The sequence below is a fragment of the Lissotriton helveticus genome, chromosome 1_1 (assembly GCF_964261635.1).
Source record: "Lissotriton helveticus chromosome 1_1, aLisHel1.1, whole genome shotgun sequence".
Classification (NCBI taxonomy): domain Eukaryota; kingdom Metazoa; phylum Chordata; class Amphibia; order Caudata; family Salamandridae; genus Lissotriton; species Lissotriton helveticus.
The window spans coordinates 488855274-488880586 of record NC_136057.1 but is presented as its reverse complement, the minus strand read 5'-3'; the positions used below and the strand labels follow the sequence as shown (position 1 = coordinate 488880586).

General features: G+C 46.8%; 1 protein-coding gene across 1 annotated transcript in view; it reads right to left on the bottom strand.

Moving 5' to 3' along the window:
- Positions 1-12799: 12799 nt before the first annotated feature.
- Positions 12800-25313, bottom strand: part of TMEM263 (transmembrane protein 263) — a 110432-nt gene continuing 97918 nt past the window's right edge. Inside the window, exon 3 of the mRNA XM_078673930.1 lies at positions 12800-14970. Within this exon, the coding sequence (XP_078530056.1) occupies positions 14684-14970 (287 nt within the window). The 3' untranslated portion in view covers positions 12800-14683. The remainder of the gene's footprint in view (positions 14971-25313) is intronic.

Here is a 25313-nt window from a genome sequence, read left to right as displayed (position 1 = left end):
ATTGCACCGGATCTTTATCGCATCACGGCTTGCGGGCCGCATCACCACGGAAGCGCAGTAAGAAACTGGCTCATCACCTCCCCACGCCGAGAAGAACCGACACATCCTTCACGCATCAGTAGGGACCCGACGCACCGCCATTTTTGCATGTAAGGAACCAACTCATCACCTTCCCTGCAACACTTTCGTTGAATAGCGTTACGCATCCAAAGGTACATTGAACTTAAAGTGTTGCATTTTACATCTTAAGAGAACTAAGCTATTTCTACCATTTATAAAAGTACAGTCTTCTAGATTTTTGTTGTTTGTGGTCTTGTGTTAAGTCTTTATAAAAATACTTATTTTTATACTATAACTTGTGTGGTGTCCATCTGTAGTGTTGTCACTGTATGTGTTCACAAATGCTTTACACACTGCCTCTGCGATAAGCCTGCCTGCTTGTGCCAAGGGTCCCTATTTGGTCAAAGGTACCTACCTCTGCCAACTAGAGACCCCCAAACCTAACAGAACTTCTTAAAATAATGGCCTTAGTCTCAACAGAGGGCAAAGGTAGCTTGCGGACATCCACTTTCTTGAAAGCAGCATGCAATGACACTCCTCTGTGGGAATTGGTCCTGATGGGAAAGCCATCTCCACCCATGGGAATTCATCCACTAACCTGCCAAGTAATTCACTTTGTCAGATGATGGGGCGGAGCAGACTCGGTGCTTCGCCACTGTCATACGTATCATGCCGAAGAGGATCCTGTATCTGAATTGGGTTGTAGTCCAAGACAAACAAATCATGAATGGTCTGCCAGTAACTGTGGCAGAAGTATCCACTTGTTCTTCCCTGTACCTGTCACATAATTGATTGGGATTCACTTCTGATCTTGGCAATATAGTTGGATTTAGGTACAGGCTATTTCATAGTCCAAGGAAGAAGTGCTGATGGGGACATAGGTATGTAAACAGTTGAAGCCGGTACGTTTGACAGCACAAGAGGAGTTTCAGTAGAACCAAGGGTACGAACAGCTCGGAGGGAGGACTTGCCATTAGGAATCCAAAAAGAACCCTTAAAGGCCCAGCATGGGAGAGCAAAGCATACCTAAACATCTCTATTATGGTGTGCAGCAAGGAGGTAGGTTCAGCTTACAGTGCTGGAAACTCAGGATATGCATAAAGTGGCAATAGAAAGTGCACTAGAGGTTGGCACCATGCTCCCTCGACTGGTAGATGCTAACTGGGAGGAGTGATCGTCGTCCTCTCTGGTTTTAAAGAAGACTCGGCAGAGACTGTGAGTGTTGTAATGACCTGCCCTTAGAACGGTAGTGGTGCTTCAGTGAATAATCACCATGCCTTCCGTTATTTTTCTGTCTCACCTGCTCTCCTTTGAAGACAGAGGAAGGAGAAATCTGGACAGGTTTAGATCTGGAGCACAAACACCACTGAACCCAACACTCATCATAGGCCATGAAAAGTTTGGCCTCACATTCTTTAAAGGCATTGGGGCTCATTGTGTGACGCAGCTCTCATGACCTAGACATGCTTTGACCCAAAAGCACCACAAGCTGGGGCGTTGCCAAGTTGGCTGTGTGAGCGGATGTGTTCTCCCTGAGCTCAAATCCCACCGGGCCCGCAGTATTCACAATGGCACATCCGCAGCTTTAATCCCACATCGAAGGCTTCCTGGCAGTCGAGTGATGGGGGCGGAGGGCTACGATCTATTTCATTTGCCCCGAATCGCTTGTTTGAGCGATCTTGGCCGGCCTGTAGTTACGGTACCGGGACCTGGGAGAGACCGGACCCGAAGCGTGGCTCGCTGGGGATCGGCCGGGGGGGCGGCAGCACGACCTTCCTTCCACTGGCGGGCCCTTGGTGGGCGCCTCACTGCTGGCATCATCTGGCAGTCTCGGGGCAAGTGCCGCCACTTGCGCTCTGCCCCTGTTGAGAGCTGGTCTCTGCTCCGAGCCGGAGGCGCGGCCATGCCGGCCCTAGAGTCTGCGCGAGCCCGGGATTCGCTGGGCCTCCTGATCCAGCCCTCAAGAGTGAGAAGAGAGCGCCTGGGGACCGCGAGCAGCCAAGTGCCCTAATTGCCTGCAGCGGCAGAGTGTGGGACTGCGGAACGCCCTGGGGCCCTGGTGAGGGAAGCGGGGAAACACCGGGCCTAACGCGCGGCCCGCCAGAGGGCCTTGTTGGAACTTCACAGCCCGCAAGAGGTTCTTGTTGGAACTTCGGACCCCCACAGTTGCTATTGACGGACCCCCGGAGGGAGCCTCCATCCGGCACTGCCGCAGGTCTGTGGGAAATTCCCACTGCTCCTGTACATTTCCCTGATGCTCACCAGTGGCCTGTTGCGGCCGGGATATTAACGCTCATCTACTGGCCCCTGAGAGCGCTGGAGCCGGCCTCCCGATGAGCGCAGGACTTGCCCTGATACCGAGGCGCTTGGGGAGTGCCTCCGGCGTAGGTTGCTGCTCTGCGCCCCTGATCCCGGGCCAGACGTGGTCTCTGGCAGGCCAGTCTCTTGGTGGTGGCCTGCTCGGGCCTGTGGAGCTGGGTGCAGTCTAGGTGCAACAGAGGTTGCCGAGGGAGCTGCACAGATGCCGTGATATAGCACGGTGGGGGCGAGGCTGGTGACCTCTCCCTCCCCCTCAACAGTGAGAGCGCTGTGGCAGTGAGAGGCCGACTGGTCGTATATGTACCAGAGGAGCCACACCGGGTCTGCTCCTACGCAACTCCTGACTGGACCAGAATGATTGCTCTACGATGGCTGCGCCAAGAATAAGGACAGATCTGCGACGCATGCAGGGGATGGTACATACAGCAGCGTTACCAGGAGTTTCAGGAGTCCCTGTTCGCCTCCCAGAGGGCAAGCAGATCTCTGGGAGGTCAGGAGAGATGTTGACACGGTGGGGGGGGGGGAGGGGTGGAACCTGTTGCCGCCCGAGAGGACTAAGCAACTGCAAGGAATGAGTGGATCGGAGCGCTCCAACAAGAAGTCCTGCAGCTGTGAGAGCAACAACTGGATCTCCAAATACATGCACTCAGAGGATCTGGAGAATAGGTCACGAAGGAACAATATCCACATCCGAGCAGTCCAATCTGGGGCAGAAGAAGACCTTGTGGGTTATGTGCAGGACATTTTCCGCGCCGTCTTGAGCACCCCTGCGGTGTCCTCGGTCAAGATAGACCGCTGACATCGTGTTGGTCCCCCTCCTGCGGACATCCTGATATGCGTCCACAATTACACTGTGAAAGAAGAGATCCTCAAAGCAGCCCGCGCCAGTCAACCTCTCAGCTTCAGGGATCAAGCCCCACAGCTCCTTCAGGACTTGATGGCTAGCACTCTCCAGAAGCGAAGAGACTTCCGTCCCATCACTAATCATCTTCGTTCACAGAATGTCTCTTATGCCTGGGGCCACACATTTTGCCTCCTTTTCTGTCGCTACGGGAAGCTGCATCAGATCCCTTCCCTGTCCGAAGCCTGCAGAGTGCTGAAGCTCTCTCATGAGCACCTACCCACTCATTCAGAAGCAGCAGAGTGTGGCACGTGTAGGTCTCAAGGGTGCGGGCTTCGGGTGGCTGGAATCTGGAAAGCCTCCGCCCTGACACAGCTACCATTATCAAAGAACAGTCTGCTGTCCTTGGGACTCTGACAGGCGCAGATGGGGAGTCGTTGGACGCTAATGACAGAGGGTAATGTGCCTTTTGGTCTACGCAATCTTTTGTAGGTTTGGTGGGAGCTAAGGGGGCACTTTGTTTCCTGCTTAAGATGTTCCTCAACCTTCTGGCAATCCCCTTTGAGAACTGCCCAGCCTTCAAGTTGGACTTTGTATTGTTTCATTGTTATGGAGTTTATTTTTTGGATTCTTGGGTGGGGTGGGTCCTCCTTCCGGTGAGCTTTTTATCCCATGTCCCTGTGACAGGGCCTGCCTGCATGCACACACATACTCAGTCCCTCATGAGCTCAATGTACCACGGCCAGTCAATGCCCCGTAATAATGGCGCTTGTTAGCTTCTCTACCCGATGGCAGTCCAGGTAGTAAGTCCTAATGCCCAAGGCCTTAATAACCCCATTAAAAGGAAAGCTGTGCTATCCTTGCTAGAAAATACACATGGGGAAGTGTGCCTACTCCAAGAAACTCACCTCCTCCACAGCAACACACACTGCATGCAACAGTGTTCCCTGTGCAATTTTGGTCTTCGCGGAAAACTAATTAGAGAGGGGTGGCCATCTTACTTTCTAAACACTTTAGGGGCACAGTGGTGGGAACAGTAGCGGAGATTAAGGGGCACCTCCTTGCGCTGCGCTTACCCATAGGGTCTACCACTATCACAATAGCTTTCCTCTACTACCCCAATGAACATCAAGAGAAGTTTCTGTTAAATGCTGTGCCCTGTTGGTTGTCAGGGGGGGGCACTTTAATTTAGTTATGAATGCAGAGGTCGATCGTTCGTGTCCGAGAATGGGTGACGCAGGAGCTATTTTCAGGGAATGGGAAGGCGTGGTTGGAGGATTGCGGAGTTAGAGATGCATGGCGCTGCTTACACCCCGGCGAAAGGGATTACTCCTTTTACTCTGCCGCCCACAAGACGTATGCATGCCTAGACCACTTCCTTGTCACCCAGGCAGCGTGGGCCTGTACCCAGGCCCCTATCATTAAGACCCGCTCACTATCAGATAACACACACATCACTAACACTGTGCCCACAAAATTGTTCCCATTGTAGTGGCACTTTACGGGGGTCCCTTGCAAGTGGTGGAGGATAACCGACACACCGACTGACTACCTAGCGCTTAACGACGATGGCTTCACGCCATTGGCCTCCATCTGGGAGGCGCTTAATTTAGTTGCGAGAGGGGCCCTCATTGCTAAAGCTAAAGCTATGATAATAAAACTATATATGGTGTGGTGAGCAAAAAACGATGGAATTAGGCCCAGATCTCTGTATAATATTGTTCTGCATTCTGTCCATCAACTGTTGTTTTTGCATTTGTCACCCAGAGTGGGACGAGTATGCTCAGACGTGAGTCCCGTGCTCTCCACACCACTGGAGTCAAGCTATCCTGGCTGATGACAGCTGATAGCCAGAAAACGGTCCTAGGATGCTTGATTCCGGTCCAGGGAAGACATGGCTTGGCAGTTCGGACTGGACTGTTCCCATGAGGCACAGGGTCAAGGCTGATTTGCATATGGCCATGTCTGAACTGGGTTGGTGTGTTGAGCAAAAAAACGATGGATTTAGGCCCAGATCTCTGTACTGGGGTGAATGTATGACATTGTTCTGCATTCTGTCCATCAACTGTTTTTGCATGATAATAAAATTAGGCGAGTTAAGCGTCACAACCTAAAAGGCCGGGTGAAGGAACTTGAGGACATTCATAAGCGCCTAGGTGCTCCTCGAATTTGCCGCCTGTTGGAGAAGGAGCTGCTCCAACTGAAACGGTTGGACCTTGACAGAGCTGAACACGCAGTGATATGGTGAAAACATAACTATGTCGGCTCCAACAGGGGCGGTCACATGCTGGCACACTGCCTCCGCAGTCAGCAGCAGCGATTGGAGAGGCCCACGGGACGGTAGTGACCGATGACTCTGGGATCGCCACGGCCTTTCAGGCCTTCTATGCAGAACTTTATTCCGCTGAACACTCGAGCCTCGCAGATCCTCTTGAATATCTCCGCCGTGTGGTGGGTACCCCTCTTCCAGCCGCTGAGGCGGACGCTCTACAGGCCCCCAATTCAAATTGATTAGGTGGTCTCCGCTATTGCCCAACTGAAGCTTATAAAAGCACCCGGCCCGGATGGGTTTAGTGCCTTTTTCTATAAGACTCTCTGAATGGAGCTGGCACCACTGCTTACTCGGCTTTTCAACTCTTTCAGTGACTCAGGTACCCTTACGACTTCTATGCTCCAGGCGACTATCTTCGTCATCTCCAAACCAGGGAAAGACCCGGTGTTCTGTAGCTTATATCGGCCGATCTCACTGCTAAATATTGACGCAGTTATTCTCTAGTATCCTGTCCACAGATTAAATCCTCTCATGCCCGGCCTTGTCAACCCAGACCAGTCAGGCTTTATCCAGAGTAGGCAATGTGGGGATAATACCAAAAGGATATACCACTTAATTGACAAGGTGCACAGGCTGAAGGAGGAGGCTCTTCTGCTGGCAGTTGACGCTGAGAAAGCTTTTGACCGTGTGCAATGGCCATACCCGTTCTCCACGCTGGAGCATTTCGGCATAGGACCCAAGTTTCGTAGCTGGGTAGCTAGCATTTATAATGCACCTACCACACGGGTCAGGGTCAATGGTGTACTTTCGGGAGACTTTGCGGTGGAGAAAGGCACCAGATAGGGTTGTCCTCTATCCCCACTGCTTTTCGCCTTGTATATGGAGCCCTTTCTGTAGCGCTTCGGGACAATCCACAAGCGGAGGGAGCACCATTCGGGCGGATCAGCCTTATTAGCCTTTACGCCGACGATGTCATCTTCTCAATAGCAAACCCCCTAACCTCCATGCCAGCCACCGTGGTAGACTTACAGGCTTTCAATCAGGTCTCTGGGTTTAAAATCAATATGCAGAAATCGCATGCGCAGAATATCACCAGGAAGCCCTCTACAGTGAAAACCTTACAGGCAAAATTTGACTTTGACTGAGTGACAGGTGGCATTACATACCTGGGGTTGGTCCTGCTTCCTAGTCTGGTTAAGACCGCAGAAATGAACTACTCTACTCTCACGTGTGCGGAAAGATCTCGCCCAATGGCGGCATCTGCCCCGGTCATGGTTAAATATCCTCCCAGGATCCCTGAATCTTTTCCAGGCCCTTCCTCTACTCCCCCCGCCGAATGCGCTGTCACAGATACAAAAGTAGATGGAACGCTTCGATTGGGGCTAGATCTCACCCAGACTGCAGAAAACTTTACTACAGCACCCTAAGGACGGCGGCCTGGCCATGCCCACTCTCACACGCTACTACCAGGCCTCGCTGCTGCGCTACCTCATAGAATGGAACTGTCCCATGACGGAAAAGCACTGGGTGTTAATGGACCAGACAGTGGCTGGTCGGCATATTTGCAGGGAGGTCTGCCGTGCTCTTGGGGACTCTACTCCTCACCAGTCCCCACCCTACCATTTTAGCATGGGATAAGGTGGTTAAACACGTAAACCATACCACTTTCCCCTCTCCCATGTCTCCAATTTTCTCCAACCCAGAGTTCCCCCCTGGGATGGGCAAAGGCGTAGGCGCGCGCTGGTTGGAGGGCGGATGTAAGCGGCTGGGACAACTGTTCGACCTGAGGGGTCATATTCCCTTTAAGGAGCTTCGAGAAGATTATGACCTTGCGGGCTCAGACATTTTTCTTCACAAGCAACTGCTGCACTGGACGTCAAGTTCCCTTGTGTGTCCCCTGGTCAGCAGACTGATGCTTTCATTCGAGACCCTTTTGTACCGCTTTGGCCGCCATAAGTGTGGCAGGGTATGCTCAGACGTGAGTCCCTTGCTCACTTTGCCACTGGATTCAAGCAAGCCGGGCTGAAGACGGCTGTAATGCCAGAAACCGGTCCTCGGAAGCTTGTTTCAGGTCCAGGGAAGTTCGGGCTGGACTGTTCGCATAAGGCACAGGGTAAGACTGATGTACATATGGCCATGTCTGAACTGGGGTGTCCGTGTGGGCTAAAGAACGGTGATGGATCCAACCCAGATCTATGACTGGGTGTAAGTGTTTGATTGGCTCAGATGCTCCGTCCATCACCACCCCCTTTTGTACCTCCATTTGAGAAGTGGCGTCTTCTGAAAAAGGACGACCACAGGCTGTGCTCCAAGCTCTACACCTTCCTCACATTAGACGCGAAAGGGGCTTGCATTGCGGGACAGACGGTGGGAGGCAGAAATAGGTGGTACTCTGTCAGGTAGAGTGGGTGGAGATCTTTTATAGGGCACATCGTTTTTGCACACTCTGTGGGCCAAACAGAGACCATATTTAAAATTGTATCCTACTGGTACCATACCCTGGAGCGGTTAACTAAATGGAGCTCTCTGAATAACGGACTCTGTTGGCGTGGCTGTGGAAGTCCAGGAACCCTCCTCCACTTGATGTGGAACTGCCCAAAGCTTACAAGATACTGGGACAAAATCCTTGATGACATTGACAGAGCCTTCGATACTACTATCCTGAGATTTCCCAGCTACACTATCCTAGGACTCCAGCTACACTATCCTAGGACTCCCCAACGCTTTGACCTTTCTGCTGCGCTCAATCAGAGGCAAGCAGATCGCCTTGGCTCTGAATGCCGCGCATCGGGTTATATTGGCAGGCTGGAAGACCAACAGGACCCCAGATCATTCTCAATGGCTGCCCCAATTGTGGACCCTCTTAGGTATGGAGCGCTTGTCTATGGCCTTGCTTAGGGACAAATCTGAATATCCTAAAGTCTTGGCTCCTTTCATTACCATCTTATCCTCGCAGTGCCGGGAACTAACATGCCCTGCCTACCTACGGCTTTTGAAGCTGATCCCGGAGAGCCAGGAAGTAGGTTAGAAGGGGCGACTCCCAATGTACTTGTTTTTTCCCCAGGGCACTGGTACCCTTCATATATGTCCATTTGTGTAGGTCTGAGCAAGTTGTTTTGTGTTTCGCTTCTCCTTGATTGCTCAAGAATTGTAATTAAATGAATCCTTTTTGTGTTCGAAGACAGTATGTTCTCATCCTACTGCAGGTGCAGGAATTAAGACTGTTATTCTTCGATTTAAGGAGATACCCGGAATGTCTCTAGCTTCAAACGTGCCTTGGTGGGTCCTTATTGCTCTGTCGTACAAACATGGGAGGTGTTCTAGATTCTGCTTATGTCCTATTCCTACACTAAGAAGTTTTCTTCTTACTCCAAATGTTGAACACGGCCAGCCCAGGTTGGGTTGTAGGCGACATGCTGTGTTATTTACCTGTTCAGCCGATTCATGATTACAGGGCTCTCACCTACTATTCGGATCACGAAATCACAGGCCCATTGGGTTGTAGGCAATGGCGCACTGTCTTTTCTTACCATGTGTTCTGCCAATAAAAAACGATTTAATTCTAAAAGCCCCAAAAAAAAAACACAGCACCACAAGCAAACATCGCTTGTGGTGCTTGGGGACTGCTTACACACTATCTTTTTAAGGTGCAACATCTCTAATCACTGCACCTATTAGGAGAGATTTTCTCTGGCAAGAATTTGTATTTTTAAATGAGGAAAGCTTCTGACCTGTGCCATAGACCACAGAAAAGAGTGAACTAACTCTGATCTCCAATGTGGGTGACTTTATGGTTACAATTAAGTCACAACAGGAGAGAAATGTGCAGGTAGAAATATCAATCAGAGAAAGAGTTTAAACAGAGTATTGTTCGGATGCAGACAGAATTACAAATTAATATCACACACACTATGCAGGGAACAACAAGTATACTGCAAACAACACTTAAATGGTGCGTTGGCCATCACCTAAAATACAAAAGTTAAAACTAAATGAAAACAAACACTTCTCCCAAAGCCATCCACGTGGCCTGAACTGATGGCTGAATCACGTTTTCTGGCATTTCTTTTCCTATTGGTCAAATTTTCTTCATTTGTGTGAATTCATCACTACATAGACTTCTGCTGCCTTTTGAAAAATATGTCCAGTTAAGTTTCTTTGAAGAAATTATTTTAATTATTTTAGGACAATGCTTCTGAACCCAGTCATGAAAGATAATATCTAAAGTTGGTAAACATGTTTTTAATATTGTGGATTTATTGTCAACGTTAACAAGGTCATCATAAGAGACATCAACTTCGTCTCTGGTGGGTGCACAGAGCTGATTTTACATCTTTTCTTCAAAGCAGGTGCTCTAGTGCTCTAACATAAAAACATTTCCTAATCTTGGAAATAATTACAAGAGAAATGTAAAGATAGATGTTGATAAAAAAAAATTGTGCCAAAAATGACATATCAAAAAGCGACCTCTGATGTGTTATCGAAATAAACTCATTTTTTAAGTTGTCCAACAAAACCTATATTAACTTTAGATCAGATTGGTAGGATAAAGCTTTTCTTAGCTAAACTTCTGGGTTAGATAGATCTTCAGTACTAGCTACTTATAACGTGGACATAACTCAAAGTCAAGGAATTAATGCAAGTAAGGTAAACCCATTTATATGAAAGTAAGATTTACTATATGGTTAATGCCAAAGGGTAATAATGTTTAAAATAAAACGTCTAAATAACGGATTGGAAGCTGGTGAGGTCGATTACTGAGCAACACAATGCACACTGAACTGATCAGGGACTATACTAAAGAACAAAACAGGGCATGTGCGGACCTAAATCTGTTGATTCACACCAGTTTATTCCTTCAAGGCATTTTTTATATACTGTAGAAATAGCCCCAGAAGAAACTAGCTATTAACAATATAAGGAACAGACAGATACCCAGATTATACTTTTGGTCATGTGCCAAAGCTACGATTAATGAATCGGGCTTCAACATCAGTGACTTAGTCAGTAAATCACATCTTCAATCCAGAAAGGTTATTTTTACAGCACTCTATATTGCATGGTTGCACTATACTCATGGTTTAAACGCACTTACATGTATTTTTGTCGTTTGCAGTGTTTCAGGATTATTAAGATGCATTTATTCAAGCTATATTAGCATTGAAAGGTAGAGTACACATTTAAGTAAGACTTTGTATGTATTAAAGGAAATCTATAATTCTAATAATGTATACTTTACATGATGAAATATTACTTGTGCAATGTAATTTGTGACTAGCTTAAGTTGCCTGCATTGTAGACCCAAACTGCAAGTTGTTTTGAGTTTTGCTTCTCCTGGATTGCTGAAGAATTGTAATTAAATTAATCCTTTTTGTGTTCGAAGACAGTATGTTCTCATCCTACTGCAGGTGCAGGAATTCGACCGCGTTATTGTTAGATTTAAGGAGATATCCGGAATGTCTCTGAAGAAGTTTGAAAAGCGAGAAGGAAGGTCGCCTTCCGCATCCGGCCTATCTGGGAACCAAGGCCACTGGAAGAAGAGTCGAATTAATTAAAGCTTCTGTGGAATCTTACTGAAAGATGGTGTAAATGGAAAAGTTTATCATGTGACGTATGGTGGGTTGAACATTGTCTTTTTGTATAATGTGCAGGGACAGATTTGGGTGACTTCTACTTATTTCGGTGGAGAAGGAGCATCTTAGAGCGAGATCCATAGCTTTACGCTATCAGACCCATTTTGACAGGAGTACTTCTTAGGAAGTCAACACGTGCTGTGCATACCTTTGTGATAGGATGATGGGAAAATAGGTAGGACTCATCTAGAGTAGGGAAAGATAATCTGTTTTTTTTCCTCAAACGAAAAGAGAATTGGACTCAGCTTATATCATCAGTTCATCATTTTATGCCTTCTGTGTCGAATGAATTATAATCGTAGATTCGGTTAGGTATTGATCTTTATGTATCTGTATACTCTGATATTGAGGTGTGTTTATATTTAATTATTTTTGGCCCTATAATAAATCCACAAAACGTAAAGTCGGAGTCTGTGGTCCTTTAACAGAAATGACAGAATTGAAAGTGTGACCTTGAATTGTTTTATTCCCCTCAAACACTTTTCGTAGGCTATAAAAAGACCATCTGAGTTGTAATTAGTAGGGAAGGCAAGGAGTAAAATTTAGCATTATCACCTGTTAATTTCTGGGTTAAACAACTAAGCAGTTCTGTGCATGACAGCGAGAAAGATCATGGAGGACATATATTATCAAAAACAATACAATATTTTTAAACCAGTTTTTTTTCACATGAATACTTTTTTTTTTTTAATAGCTGGTTTCGATAAAGGCTATATTTAATACCCCATTATTTACTGCTGTGCGTCCCCCAAACATGTTTGAACGATCATCTACTTCCCTGTAATTCTAGTTCACCTTCCTTGGAATCCTTATTGAAGTTCTAAGCACTTAATTGTTCCACCAACGTGTGAATGTATTTTTCAGTATATACATAACTTGCACACTCGCACATTGTGTTACATAATATATAAAACACACCTATTTGAAAAGACTATTTCTGAGTTATATCTGTAGGCTAAAACAGGCAAGTTTTATTTCCAAAATTAAAAACACTCAAGTAATTAGCTAGCTTGCAGCTTTCAAAAGCAGAGACCCTACCCTTTCATGGAGGCAGCACCACCAGTTTTCCATAATACGCTAGTGTCAGTTAATTCTGTTCTTTTCTGGCTCCGGCTCTGAAGGTTCCAGAGGACCTAGCTAGGCCCTTTTTTTATAGCAAAATAATCATTTCAAACTAACTTGTGTAGGGTTTCACTCGACATACTTAGGGGCTAGTGTTTGTGTGGCATTTTGGACACAGTTTGTCAATGTTTCCCCCAACGACAAGGCACTTGACACACTCAACAAGGACGCCATGAAGACGACCAAGGTTTTTACTGCTTAATGATTTAGTGAATCTATTCAGGAGGGAGTGGATTGCATTGCTCTGTTAGGTTAGGCATGCGCACCATTTATTCAGGGCTACAGCATGCTCAACCAGAATCTCATGAAAGGGTAAGTCAAAATGGAATATATATATATATATATATATATATATATATATATATATATATATATATATATATATATATATACACATACATACACATATATATATATATATATACACACATATATATACATATATATACATATTAAGTATTAATTTTCCAACATTGCCCCTATGAAATTCATTGTGTGTGCTCACAGGTTGAAGCAAACACAGAGGCGCAGAACTGAAAACACAATATCGACGATTTGGGGAGGCAGGAGAGAATTTATTGAAAATTACAGACTGATACTGGTAATGCTTTGGTATGCCTGTCAAATTGAACACGACTAAAAATATATACAGTAATCTTTTGAGCCCACATAGCAGTATCAAATGTAGTACACATATTTTCTATCAAGAAAAAAAGATTTTAAATACTGAAAAAAGAACATTGTATGTGTGCACAAAAAGTGGAAAAAAATCTAAAATACATCGAAATGAGCCCAATATATGAGCTCATAACTAGGTGTTCCATCACAACAGTCAAACACAAGCACTTATTTTAAGGACATGAATGTGTATAAGTGGAAAAGCTTATGTTGCCAATGCTACGTTATAAGCCTTTTATTAGAGACCAAAACAACTGCATACGTGTCCCCAAGTGCGTACTCAAATTCAATGTGAAGAGCACGATGTCTGCACACACTTCAGTAACATACGTTTAAGGACAAAAGGGGTTACCATACCAGAGCAACTACTTACAGACTACATGCCCACAAGAAAAGTCTGATGTTGCAAACCTGCAAAAGTAGTAAAAGAAGTAATCCGCTGCCTCAATCGCCTCTTCACTAATAACTGCCCGCTTGTTCTTCATGCACACTTTCTGATACACATCAATTGGCTAAGCTTTCAAAGGGACTTAAAAACTATAATTATGTCTGCTGAGTCAACTTATGTTCAGCATCACACAACACATTTCTGTTGTAAACTGTAAAGGTCTCAATAATGTACTAGTTTACGATCATCCAAAAGAAATCTAGAACAACTTACTAAAAAATAAGATGTGCTGCTTAAATTGGAAATTATACAAATACTATAAAGTGATGCAAGCAACGCTATGGTAATGTTTGCTATACAAGAAAACAACTAATGGCATCTGTGGTATTCTACTTGGTACATTTGAGGAACAACTCCCATAGAAGCATAATCTTAGTATTAAAATCCACTCCGGAAGTACGGTTATTGCAAGTCATAAGATATCCGTGCAGTGGAAAAATACTCCAGTAAGTACAGGCCTAATTCCCGATGAAGTATTACAAGTCATAATGAGAACTGTCACATTTGCAGGAGAAAGCAGACTCACCTGTCCAGCATTTTACTAGATTGCTGCTCTATGAGACAGAAAAATGAACAACACTCTCATACTTCGGTATACAGCAAAAATAAGTCTTACATTTATTTAAAGGACTACATTGAAATTTTGGACATAGGTACAGCAAAGCTCTTAGCATCACTCAAAAAAGTAACACATTTAAGGCATCCATGATTAAAAAGACTCTGCAACTATAACTGATGGCCAATAACAGAAGAACGATGTAGTAAAACTGAGCGAAATTATTACTTCGGCGAAATAGTCCAACAGCATGTCTGTAGACAAAATAAAATTTAACACATCATATAGCCAGGGAAACACTTGGAACGACGACCCACATGATACAATTGCATAGTTTTTCCCTTTGCAAATGGTGACAGAATTCATGGAGAATTGTAGTTTGAACATCATCATATACATGGTACTACTGCAAAGAAGAACAAGGGTAAAGAGTCGGAAGGTCAGAGTAATATCTTGAAGGACTGCAAATGAACATTTACCGTGCACTGTAGTTCAACTCCTGATTCTTCACCAAATGAGTTGCAACAAAACATTTCACCTGCACTTCAAGTCTGAACTTACATTAACTGTACCTTCATACAATTAACTCATTAGCCTCTCCTGTGCTTGTATGATGAATGCAAATTACTCAACAGCTTGAACAAGGCTTCAGAGATACAGGTCTTCAAACGTGTGGCTTTGTTCTAGTCCAAATCTTTGTAGATTACAAGCCACAAGTACGACTGTTAACAGGTCAAATATGTCCAACAAGCTTTCAGTCAGACTTGTCTTTCTTTTTTCCTGTTAAAGGAACTTTACTTGAAACAGCGGATCCAACAGCCGACATGCCACCAGCAACTGCAGAAACACTTCCTTTAACAAGGCTCACGCCCATCGAAGGCACTGATGTCACAGCAGTCTTGGTCACCTCAAAGCTTTTTCCTCCAATCCAGGCTACACCGCCAATGGTAGCACCCACTGCCCCTTTGGTAACGCTGAAGAGTCCACCAGCTACCCGAGAAAACATTCCAGGCTGCGGCTGTGGATGATCTTTCATGGTACCTGACGAAAAAACACAAAGCTCCAGTCAATGTAGATTAAAACCAGTCTTTAAAGGATAGACAACACATTCACCTGAAATACTGTGAAAAAGCTTATCTTAAAAACACAAAACCAAACATCATGCGCAGCAGATCAAAAGGTTTATCAAAGAATGCTAAAATTAAGGTTGAAGTGTTTCTGGGTCGAACAAGGTAAACTTTTTCAGGCTTGTGAAGAATATCTTCATTTTCTATACCATAAATGCATATTTGTTGCTTTTAATCTAAATAGTCAAGGCTACCGTTACATTATAAAGGGCGATTAACTCTATAAACAATAGGAATGCAAACACTGGGTAACTAGGTGAAGTACGTGAACAATATACATAGTAAACATGCTTAATATCAGACAATGTACTGAGATTTAATCAAAATAGGGTGGAATGTAGTGAGTGAGCAGTTCCGAAAACAAATTCTGAATGGCTACAAAGATTCATTATTCATCATCACAAAGGAGATATGTATCATAAATCAATACAAAGACTTTCAAATGAACTAATATTCAGTCATTCCCATGTTTTACTGACATCGCACAAGCACAATACTCTCTGCAGGGGTAACACTAAATATTTACTTTCAGATACCATCCACAAACAATTCATGCTACAGCAAAGAAGGGACAGTGGACAATATTTCCTTAGTGCAAACTTAAAATTGGTATTTAGTGCCTTTGGGAAAAGCCTGGACACACTACTGTTTCCAGTCAGGCGATTGCAGTGAAACATCTACATCAGGGGTCTCCAACCTTTTCTGTAGTGAGAGCTACAATGTTCAGTGAAAACCTTTGTAGGCTACTGAAGGCTAAACTTCTTGAGCATTTTTCCAGATATTCCCCCACCCAGCTTCATTGACTTGAAGCCTAATGTCCATATAGTATAAAACTATGATTTGAACAAAATACTTTGATTAGAGGCACAGTGAGAGTCAGTGAGAGCATGGATTTTTGGAAGTGTATGAACATGTGAGGGCATGAATGGGATTTATGTGTGACTGGGAGCCTGTGTCGTAGGTACCTGCAGCACGGGACATACGTTTTGCCAACTTTGGCACAGTTACATGTACAACACAAACTACAACCATTTTGCTTTTTTTTTTTTTTTTTTTAATGGGACAAATTTAATGCGCAGAAAAATGTTCTGAAAACTTTTTCAAAACAAGGAAACATTTTCTGCACTTTAAATTTTTTCCATTTAAAACAAGCGTTGGCATAGCCAATAAGTCTCACCTTTGGGACCTTAGAAGTGTTTAGCCATGCATTTGTTGATGTTGTTGCACCAAGAATATTGCGCTGGATAACTAAACACTTATAAGGTCCCAAAGGCGAGACCTATTGGCTATGCCAATGCTTGTTCTTAAGGGCAGCCGAAGAAGGTAAAAGATATGGAACCATGGCATACTGCGGTGTCAGGCTTGCTGGAGGAATGGTAGGCAGAGGTTAGGAAACTACTGGTACTTTCAAATGTAGCAATGTTCAATGAGCAAGCAGGATTGCCAAAAGATTGTCAAGTTCAGTTGAAGAAAAAAACTGGTGGATCAGTAGGCATCTCTGGCCCAGTGAATGAGTAGGTTTAATGGAGGTCATGTAGATCTAAGAGAAAGTGACCAATAGTCCAATAGGTAGTACTGGTCAAGTGTTTGGTCAGGCTGTTGTAAAAGAACGCTAGATCATCAGTGAAGTAGCTGGTAGACCGACAAGGAGCGGGAATGTCCAGAGAAGTATGACACTCTGGGGGGGCGTGGCTTGGCGCGCGGCAAGAGGGCAGCGCTGTAGAGCTGCTCTGCCGGCCACCGCTACTAATCCTTCAGAGATCCTGCCTAACCCGAGTCTGATGGCTGCCACAAAGGTCGGGACACGCCACTGACATTCTTCTTTTACATCTGTGAGGCCGAGGTGCGAGTTTCAGTGCACACGTTCAGAAAAAGCGGAGCCGTCCGATTCTGCTGGGCGGCTCGGCAGGACGCTGCAGCCTTTATTTCCGGACCGCGAGGCTTGAGCGGACCCCATTGCCCCCGTGATCCATGCTGCCGGTAGCTGTCCCCAACGAGCGCTGGTGAGTGGACCCGCGTTCGGAGCAATCGGCGGAGCGAGGCTGATGGCGGCCCTCGATTTTAGCGATGCAGGGAGGAGGCAGCAGAGCCTGGGTGACCCTATCACGCAAGCGCCCAGCTTCTGGGACTGCGGTAGGCCGCGATAAGGCCACGAACATCGTCACGCGATCGGCGAAGCTGCGGGGCAGGTTGAGGAGGCTCACACTGTACGGGCGCATGAAGCACCCCCTACCCTGAGACCCTGGGAAGTCGCAAACTGTTACACGGCGTCCTAACATGAACTGACTGCAGGTACATGCCGCTGCGCCCCTTTCATGATGCTGGCACACCCTTGAGCTCGGTGCTGAATGTGCGATGGCAGTGCACATAACAGTCCTTTTTGGTCTGTGGGTGCCCTTCCGCCAGGCCATCATGTCAGCAGTCACTCTGATTGGGTCAGGATTTGTATGTAGTAAAAAGAGCCTCAGCATTAATCTCCCTTCATCCACTCATGATAAAGTCTCACACGTAAGGCACTGAAATGTCATACATAAGGGCAGAGTTAATATAAAATTGTCACACAAACTGAAATCTTAGCAACTATGCTTTGGTTGATCTTGGTTGCAACGTTGCTGCAAGTTGATGAAAAATTCAAATCACTTGATTATAAAAATCCTGGTCTCAGCATGTCACGTAACGTTACAGGATTTCATTATTACTGGCAATGATCTGCTTGTTATTAGGAACTTATACGGTTCCCAAGAAGAGACGTATTGGCTATGCTAATGCTTGTTCTATATTATTGATACTATGACTCGGTTCTGTACTGCACGCAATGAATTGAAACTTAAAAAATGGGGAGAACTGGCAAAAATTCGAACTATTTTGCTGTGCTCATCCTCAAAGGATTGAGCAATCAACTGATTCAAAAACAGTAAAATAGGAGGAGCTTCGCGGGCATCCAAGATGGTCGCGTGAGCACAGAGCTCCCCGGACTCGTGCTGCCCTTCACGGATATCCTGAATACATCCTGATTTCGAAGACGGGCTTTTGATCATACATCCTTGCTGATCTCAGTGCCCTTTGAAAAATTGAATTTGGACGCTGGGGTCCGCTTTTGCTTCGTCTTTGCTTTCTGCGGCCCTCCCCGGGGCAGACCGGGGGCTCGGTTGCTTGGCAAGCCGTGGAGTAGTTGATCAACAGCGGCGGGAGGGGTCCCCTCTGGTCGGCCCCTCCTAACTTTCGGTTTCGTTTTCGGCTCACGGCTCTTGTCGGCGGAGGCTCAGCCTTGATTCATCTTTGGCCTGTTGTCCCCCCTGCTGTTCGGTACTGGCCTGACGGATTGCCCGCAGCCTGGCCCTTTTTTGTGCCTACTATCATCTGCTTTGGTCTTGTTTGACTGCCTGGGCGCTTCACGACCGGCCATTTTCACCAGGTCGCGGGTTCCAATATGGCCTCCGGACCACCGCTTGAGAAGCGCAAGACCAAGACACCTCTCCGTGGTGGCCAAACCCAGACGAACATTATGGATCACTACTCGCAGGCAAAGGGATCGCCTGGGGCTGCGGGCCGTGCTTCGGAAACTCCTAAGGCCGTCTCTTCGGTGTCTACGGACCCATCCTTGCAGGACGTTATGACCTCCACTGCCAACATGCACGCCACTATGGGACAGCAGTACGATGCCCTGGTCTCTAAGATCGACACGGTGGCCGTTGACGTTACACTGATTAGAGCAGACCTAGCGAAGACTAATGAGAGGGTCGAATCCCTGGGCTTGAAAACATCTAGTCTCACCGCGGATGTAGCGGAGGCCCAGACTGAGATCGACAATCTGCAATCTGCGTTCTTCCCACGACCTGATGGCTCGTCGTCTCGAGGACTACGAGAACAGGGCCCGCCGCAACAACTTGCGCCTTATTGGTGTCCCGGAGAATCCCGAGATCCTGGGTGTCGACCTCTTGGTGGAGGACTTGATCACCAACTATCTTTCTCCCGCTGGCCTCAACAAATTCTTTGCGGTTGAGCGCGCCCATCCTGTCCCAGGCGGAAAGGCTAAGCCGGGTGTCCCTCCGAGGCCCATTATTGCCAGGTTGTTTCATTTCCGAGACCGGGATGCAGTTCTTCAGGCCTCACGAGACAAGGGTCCAATTAACTTTGAGAATGCTTCCGTTTCTTTTTATCCTGACTTTTCTCCACTCGTCCAAAAACAAAGACTTGGCTTTCAGGGAGTAAAGAAACGATTGCGGGACTTGGGTCTCAAATACGCCTTGTTGTTTCCTACTAGACTCCGGATTGAGTATCGGGACCGTGCTTTCTTTTTTTACCGCCCTGAAAATGTTAGTGACTGGCTTGATTCCCTGCCTCGAAGAGATGAGCGTGCTGGGCACCCCGGGGGCGCCGGCGGGGTCCCGCCGGAGTGAGGACTGTACCTGTGGACCCTGGCGTCTGCACTTTTTTGCTGTTTCAGTTGAGTCTTGACTTGGGTCTTTGTTAGGCCTGCATTAGCCCGGGGGTGGCGGGGGGTGAACGGGGACTCTTCCTCCTCCTGGGTTCTTTGCGTAGCTTAGTTTAGTAATGGGGCAACAGGCACACTGCAAGTTGGGGTGGCTTATTAGTCGTACGCAGGGGTGCAGGGTGGGGGTGGGGGGGGGGGAGGGGAGTACCATGTTCATGTTGGGGGGAGGTGGGGGTGTGTGTGTGTGTTTTTGTTCTTTCACGAGGCACCGTATTGTTTGCTTTCTTTGCACCGATCGTGGGGTTCTGTGTGGGGCCTGCTCCATCTGCTTCTCGGGGATGGGGGGTGGCGAGTTGAGACTGTTATCCTGGAATGTCAATGGATTAGGGGACAGAATTAAGCGTAGTATTGTTTTGCGGTTCCTTAGGCTTCATTCTCCCGATATTGTACTCCTACAGGAGACACACTTAATAGGCAATGCATGTCAGGCTATGAACAGGCGTGGTTACCGGTTGGTGGCACACGCTGGGTTTACTTCTGGGTCCAGGGGGGCTGGTATTCTTCTTCGGTCTTCTCTCCCATTTGCGATTGACGAGGTGAAACTCGATGACAGGGGGTGCTATGCGGTGCTCTCTGGTAGATGGGAGGGTAGGGCGTTATCCATACTTTCAGTCTATGTCCCCCCGGGTCTGCAAGCCTTAACTTACGCTGATCTCTGTAGAGTCCTGTTGGACTTTCCTGAAGACCTCCTTATTCTGGGTGGAGATCTGAATTCGGTTGTTTCTGGCGCTTCTGATCGCCATCCTCCTAGGGATCTACCCAGGTCACAAATGTGGTTGAGTGACTTGCTGGAGACCTTTGGGCTAGAGGACGCCTGGAGACTGCTGCACCCCACACAGTTGCAGTACAACTTCCATTCTGGGGCACACAGCAGTTTTTCTAGATTGGACTATTCCTTAATGCCAGCGGTCCAATCCTCCTCCATTAGGGAAATCCGTCAACTCCCTAGGGGTATTTCTGATCACTCCCCACTGTGGCTCCGGTATGAGGTCGGGGCAGGCGATGAGGGAAGGGTTGCTCCTATCAATCCGTGGTACTTTCGCAACCCCAAGACCCGCTCGGAACTTGTGAAAGCTATTGAACATTATTTTGATGAAAATGTGGGGTCTGTCTCTTCTGCTGTTTCGCTATGGGAAGCATTTAAAACTGTTATACGTGGTCAGTCCCTATCCTTGATTGTTGCTGCTAAGAAGGCTGCTAACGTGGAGGTTGTGCGGTTGGAATATGAGATAGCTGTTTTGGAGGATGATCTTCTGTTGGGCGTCTCTGGTGAGAAGTTGCACTCCCTTGCTCTGAAACAAGCCGACTACAAGGCTCTGGTAACCGATGCTGCGAAAGTGATGTATAGGGAGCAGCAGGGACGACTGTATGATGTGGGTGACAAAGCCGGTAAATTGCTTGCGTGGTTGGACAAGAAAGAGAGGGTCATTCGTGTGGTCCCTGTGATTGAGCGGCCTGATGGTGAGTGTGTCACGGACCCAGTTGGGATCGTTCAGTGTTTCGCGGACCACTTTGAGACGGTGTACACCTCTGTTTGTGATAGGGATAAGGAGGACTCCCGGCTGTTGCTGCGGGCTATTGCTTTGCCTCGTCTTTCTGACGCGGACAGAGATCTCATGGATGCCCCGCTCACTGTAGATGAAGTTGCGGTGGCTATTCGTTCTCTCCGTTCGGGTAAGGCGACGTGCCCCAATGGTCTGCCCATTGAATTGTATAAGCTGCGACCCGACAAAATGGCGCCCTATCTCAGGGACATGTTCCTTGAGGCTTTGGAGTCAGGCTCCCTCCCCTTGGATCACCGACTTGCTACTATTGTTGTCATTCCTAAAGAGGGTAAGCCACGGGATCGTTGTACCTCGTACAGACCCATTTCTTTACTTAACGCCGAACCCACATTTTTGGCCAAACTGCTGGCAAATCACTTGGTAACTGTGATCGGGGACTTGATCCATCCGGATCAATCCGGTTTTATCCCGCATCGCAACACTGCGTTGAATCTGCGTAGACTCCACGGAGTTCTCGCGAGAGCTGGGACGCTTACTGAGACTGCCATTTTGGCCTCTCTGGACGCTACCATGGCCTTCGACACTATCGAATGGCCCTACCTTTGGGCGGCCCTCTCGAAGTTCGGGTTTGGGCCGGGCTTCGTAGCCTGGGTGAAACTCCTTTATGAGACTCCCCTGGCCCAGGTGGTCGTTAATTGAAGAGTGTCTTGCGTTTTTACGCTCGGACGGGGTACCCGGCAGGGCTGTCCACTTTCTCCCTTGCTCTTTGCTCTCGCTTTGGAGCCCTTGGCAGAGTGGCTCCGTTGGGAGCCTTCTATGCGGGGCATCCGAGGGTCTCCTGGTTTCGAGGACCGAGTTTCGCTGTACGCGGACGACATCCTACTTTATCTCGCCTCCCCTAAAAAATCCCGTAATGTACTTTTTGATGTTCTGACCTCCTTCGGAAAGAATTCCGGTCTTGTCATTAATTGGGCTAAATCCTGCGTCTACGTTTTGGCTGGAGAGCTCCCTCCACTGCCTCGTAGATTTCCGATTCATGTGGCGGAGACCGGTTTTAAGTACTTGGGGATTTATGTTTCCTTGGACCCCTCCAAACGCTACGAGCTTAACTTACTACCCCCCCTTCAGCGGCTCACGCTTGATGTAGCTCGCTGACGTAAGTTGCCTCTGTCGCCCCTCGGCAGAGCGGCGCTTTTCAAAATGATGTCTCTTCCTCATTTTTTGTACGCACTTCAGAACTCCTTTGACCAGATCGCCTCGGGCTACTTTCGTGCAGTGGAAAGCCTACAGAGACAGCTGGTCTGGGATGGGCGTGCCCGTATTGCTCTTTCCAAACTCACGCTTCCGTGGTATGATGGTGGTATAGCCCTCCTCGACGTTACTATTGGGCGTCCCAGTTGAGTGCCATTAATCATGCAACTTACGCACCAGGCCCTGCCCCGGCGTTCTCCATGGATACATTTATTCTGCCAGGGGGGACCTTCAACAGAGCCTTGTACTCTGGGAGACTCCCTGAAACACTGACCGGTCCCACTAAGATTGCAGTGAGAGTATGGCGTGATGCGAATGCGGCACTGGGTTGGAGTGGTAGGTTCACTCGGGCCACCCCCTTGTATGACTCGGAATATTTGGGCTGCCTGTGGAGATCGAAGGGATTTGATAAGTGGGATATGATTGGTATCAGCAGAGTGGGCGATTTGTGGTCGAAGGGTACTGTCAAGCCCTTTGACGCGTTACGAGTGGAGTATGAGCTTGGTGATAATGAATTCTTTCGGTATGCCCAGGTCCGTCATGCTCTGTTGTCTGTCTTTACTGCAGGCGATGATATTCCTGAGTCTTCCCCTCTGGAGGACCGCATTTTGGATGGCCACGTGCCTGACAGCACTATTTCACTGATTTATAAAAAACTCATCAACAACAGAGCTGACTTGTTGGTTCGCTCAGGGCCTCGTGGTGTGCTGACGGCCTGGAATTGGACGATGAGGACTGGCAGGCTCCCTGTCCTTGCCTAAAGAGGTCGCCATTCCTGCTCGTTTGCGGTTCGTTCAGTTTAAAATACTTCACCGAGTGCATGTCACTGGGCCTTGTCTGGTTTGAATGGGTTTTTCTCTGGATGGGCTATGCAAGCGTGGCTGTGGTATGTCTGGTACCTTTCTCCATATTTTGTGGGAATGCCCGGAGATGGTTGCGTTCTGGTCCCGAGTGCATACTGTAATGGAAGGTGTCACGGGAGTGTCCCTGCTGCCCGAGGCCAGGCGCTGTTTGTTGAATGTGTGGGAGCCCAATGACTACAGCCCAGCTCAGATTGTATGGGCGACCCTTGGAAACATGGTCGCTAAAAGGGACATTACCCAGCTCTGGGGTTCACATAGGTCGCCCACCCTTTCCAAGTGGAAGGAAAACATGGACTGGTGCATGTTCCGGGAGAAGACTGTGTACCTTTCCCGGGGACGGCCCAAGAAGTGGGGTAGAATCTGGTCCCAGTGGAATGCCTATCGTGGTAACATCTGTACCCCTCCACAGGAGGTCACCATTGATGCGTCCTCGACCCCCTAATTGACATTCACCCTTCGCTCACTGCCGTTGATTCTGTATGTTTCCTTGTCCGCCCCTATCCCCGTTTTGGTTGATAGCAATGTATTTCTGTACTTTTGGAGTTCTGCCCACATGGCCTCACGATGATGTACTACTGTGTTTTTGCCTCGTGAAGTTTGGATTGTTTTTTTTTGTAGGTCTGTTTACTTTCAATAAAAAAAAAAAAATTTAAACCAGTAAAATAATTTTCTGCGACAAGCACAAATCAATATCAATATTGCTGGAACCCCTACCACATACGATACACTAATATCAGGAAACCAAACATCACTCTTTATTTCCACAAAGAGCGGGTTTGACCAAAAGCCATGCACCACTTCCTAAATGCAATGGCAGCTCGTTCGCCGCATGTACACACAAACAACACTGCCTGGCCATACAGCGAGTCAATCATCAGGAAGATGCCAGAGGCCGGCTCAGTGATCCACAATCCCTCCACTTTGAAAGCTAGCTTTTAGCAACTTGCGGGCACCAATAAAACGTATGTAAACGATCACGCAAACACGGAGTGGGTTCCTGAGGTGCTAAGAGTTCTTCCATCTAACCCAGACAACGTAGTAGCAGACCGCAAAGCAGTCCACTGGCACGCAGAAGGGCATCGATAAGCAGAGGTGAGAGGTTGTGCTCTGAACACACATTAAGTAAAGAATTTCGGAAATTAAAAAAAAAAAGAAATCAGGTACGAATAAACAAAAGCATGTCAAACAAAAAGTATACAGTAATTGGTTTTTGCACAGCTTACGTACTCAACTCGTGCAATTTTGTTATATTGATACAACTGTTCCCCCCGGTGCTACAAATCAATTACTTGGTATTTACACTACATTTAACTAAGGCACCTTTCTGAATTCAACATAAAGGTGATTCACTTTGTCACCCCATCTTTATGAAAAACGAGCAATTACTAAAAGTTAGTCAATTATTCAACTAAATACGTTTACAACAGTCAATGTCTTGATGAGAACCCTGCAATTTTAGGACCAAGGTGAAATGTGCAGACAATCAAAATAGAACGATAAAGACTTGTATTAACCAAAGACAGTCAAAGAAATTCCAGGAACTATTTCAACACTCCTTGGATACCCCGGAGACCTGCTACATCAACCAAAGTGATTTTAGTACAAAGACAATGTAAAATTCATAGGTAAAAAAGCTGATCTCTCAAACGTTGAATTACTTCATTTTGGCTCCCAAATGATTATTTTTAAAATGTATTTATACACTTATTTGATCTGCACGTATGTACTGTGTTTATAATCACAAGGAATCGAAATTTTATGTTGATCCATTACAATCACTGGCAAATTACAAAAAAGCAAACTTTTAAAACGAAGATTTGATAAATCAGTCACCCATCCTCCGGCAATTTCCTGGTGACTGACTGTGTACGTCCAGGCAATCTTTCTGGAATGTATGTGCAAAGAAAGCGCTAACGTCATTTCTAGGGGACAAGGCATGTGTTTTGGCCGAACCAGAGTTTTTTGGCAGAGAAGTGCAATTAAAAGACTAGGTCTTCTTTCTTGGGGATTTGAGTGGCAGGCAAGGTAGGCATCCACGAGATTCACTCATGCTCTACGCAGGAAAATCATTTTGCCATTGCCACAAGTGGAATAGGTGTGCCCATATGAGTGTTCTAATGTTCATTTATTCATTAATATAGTC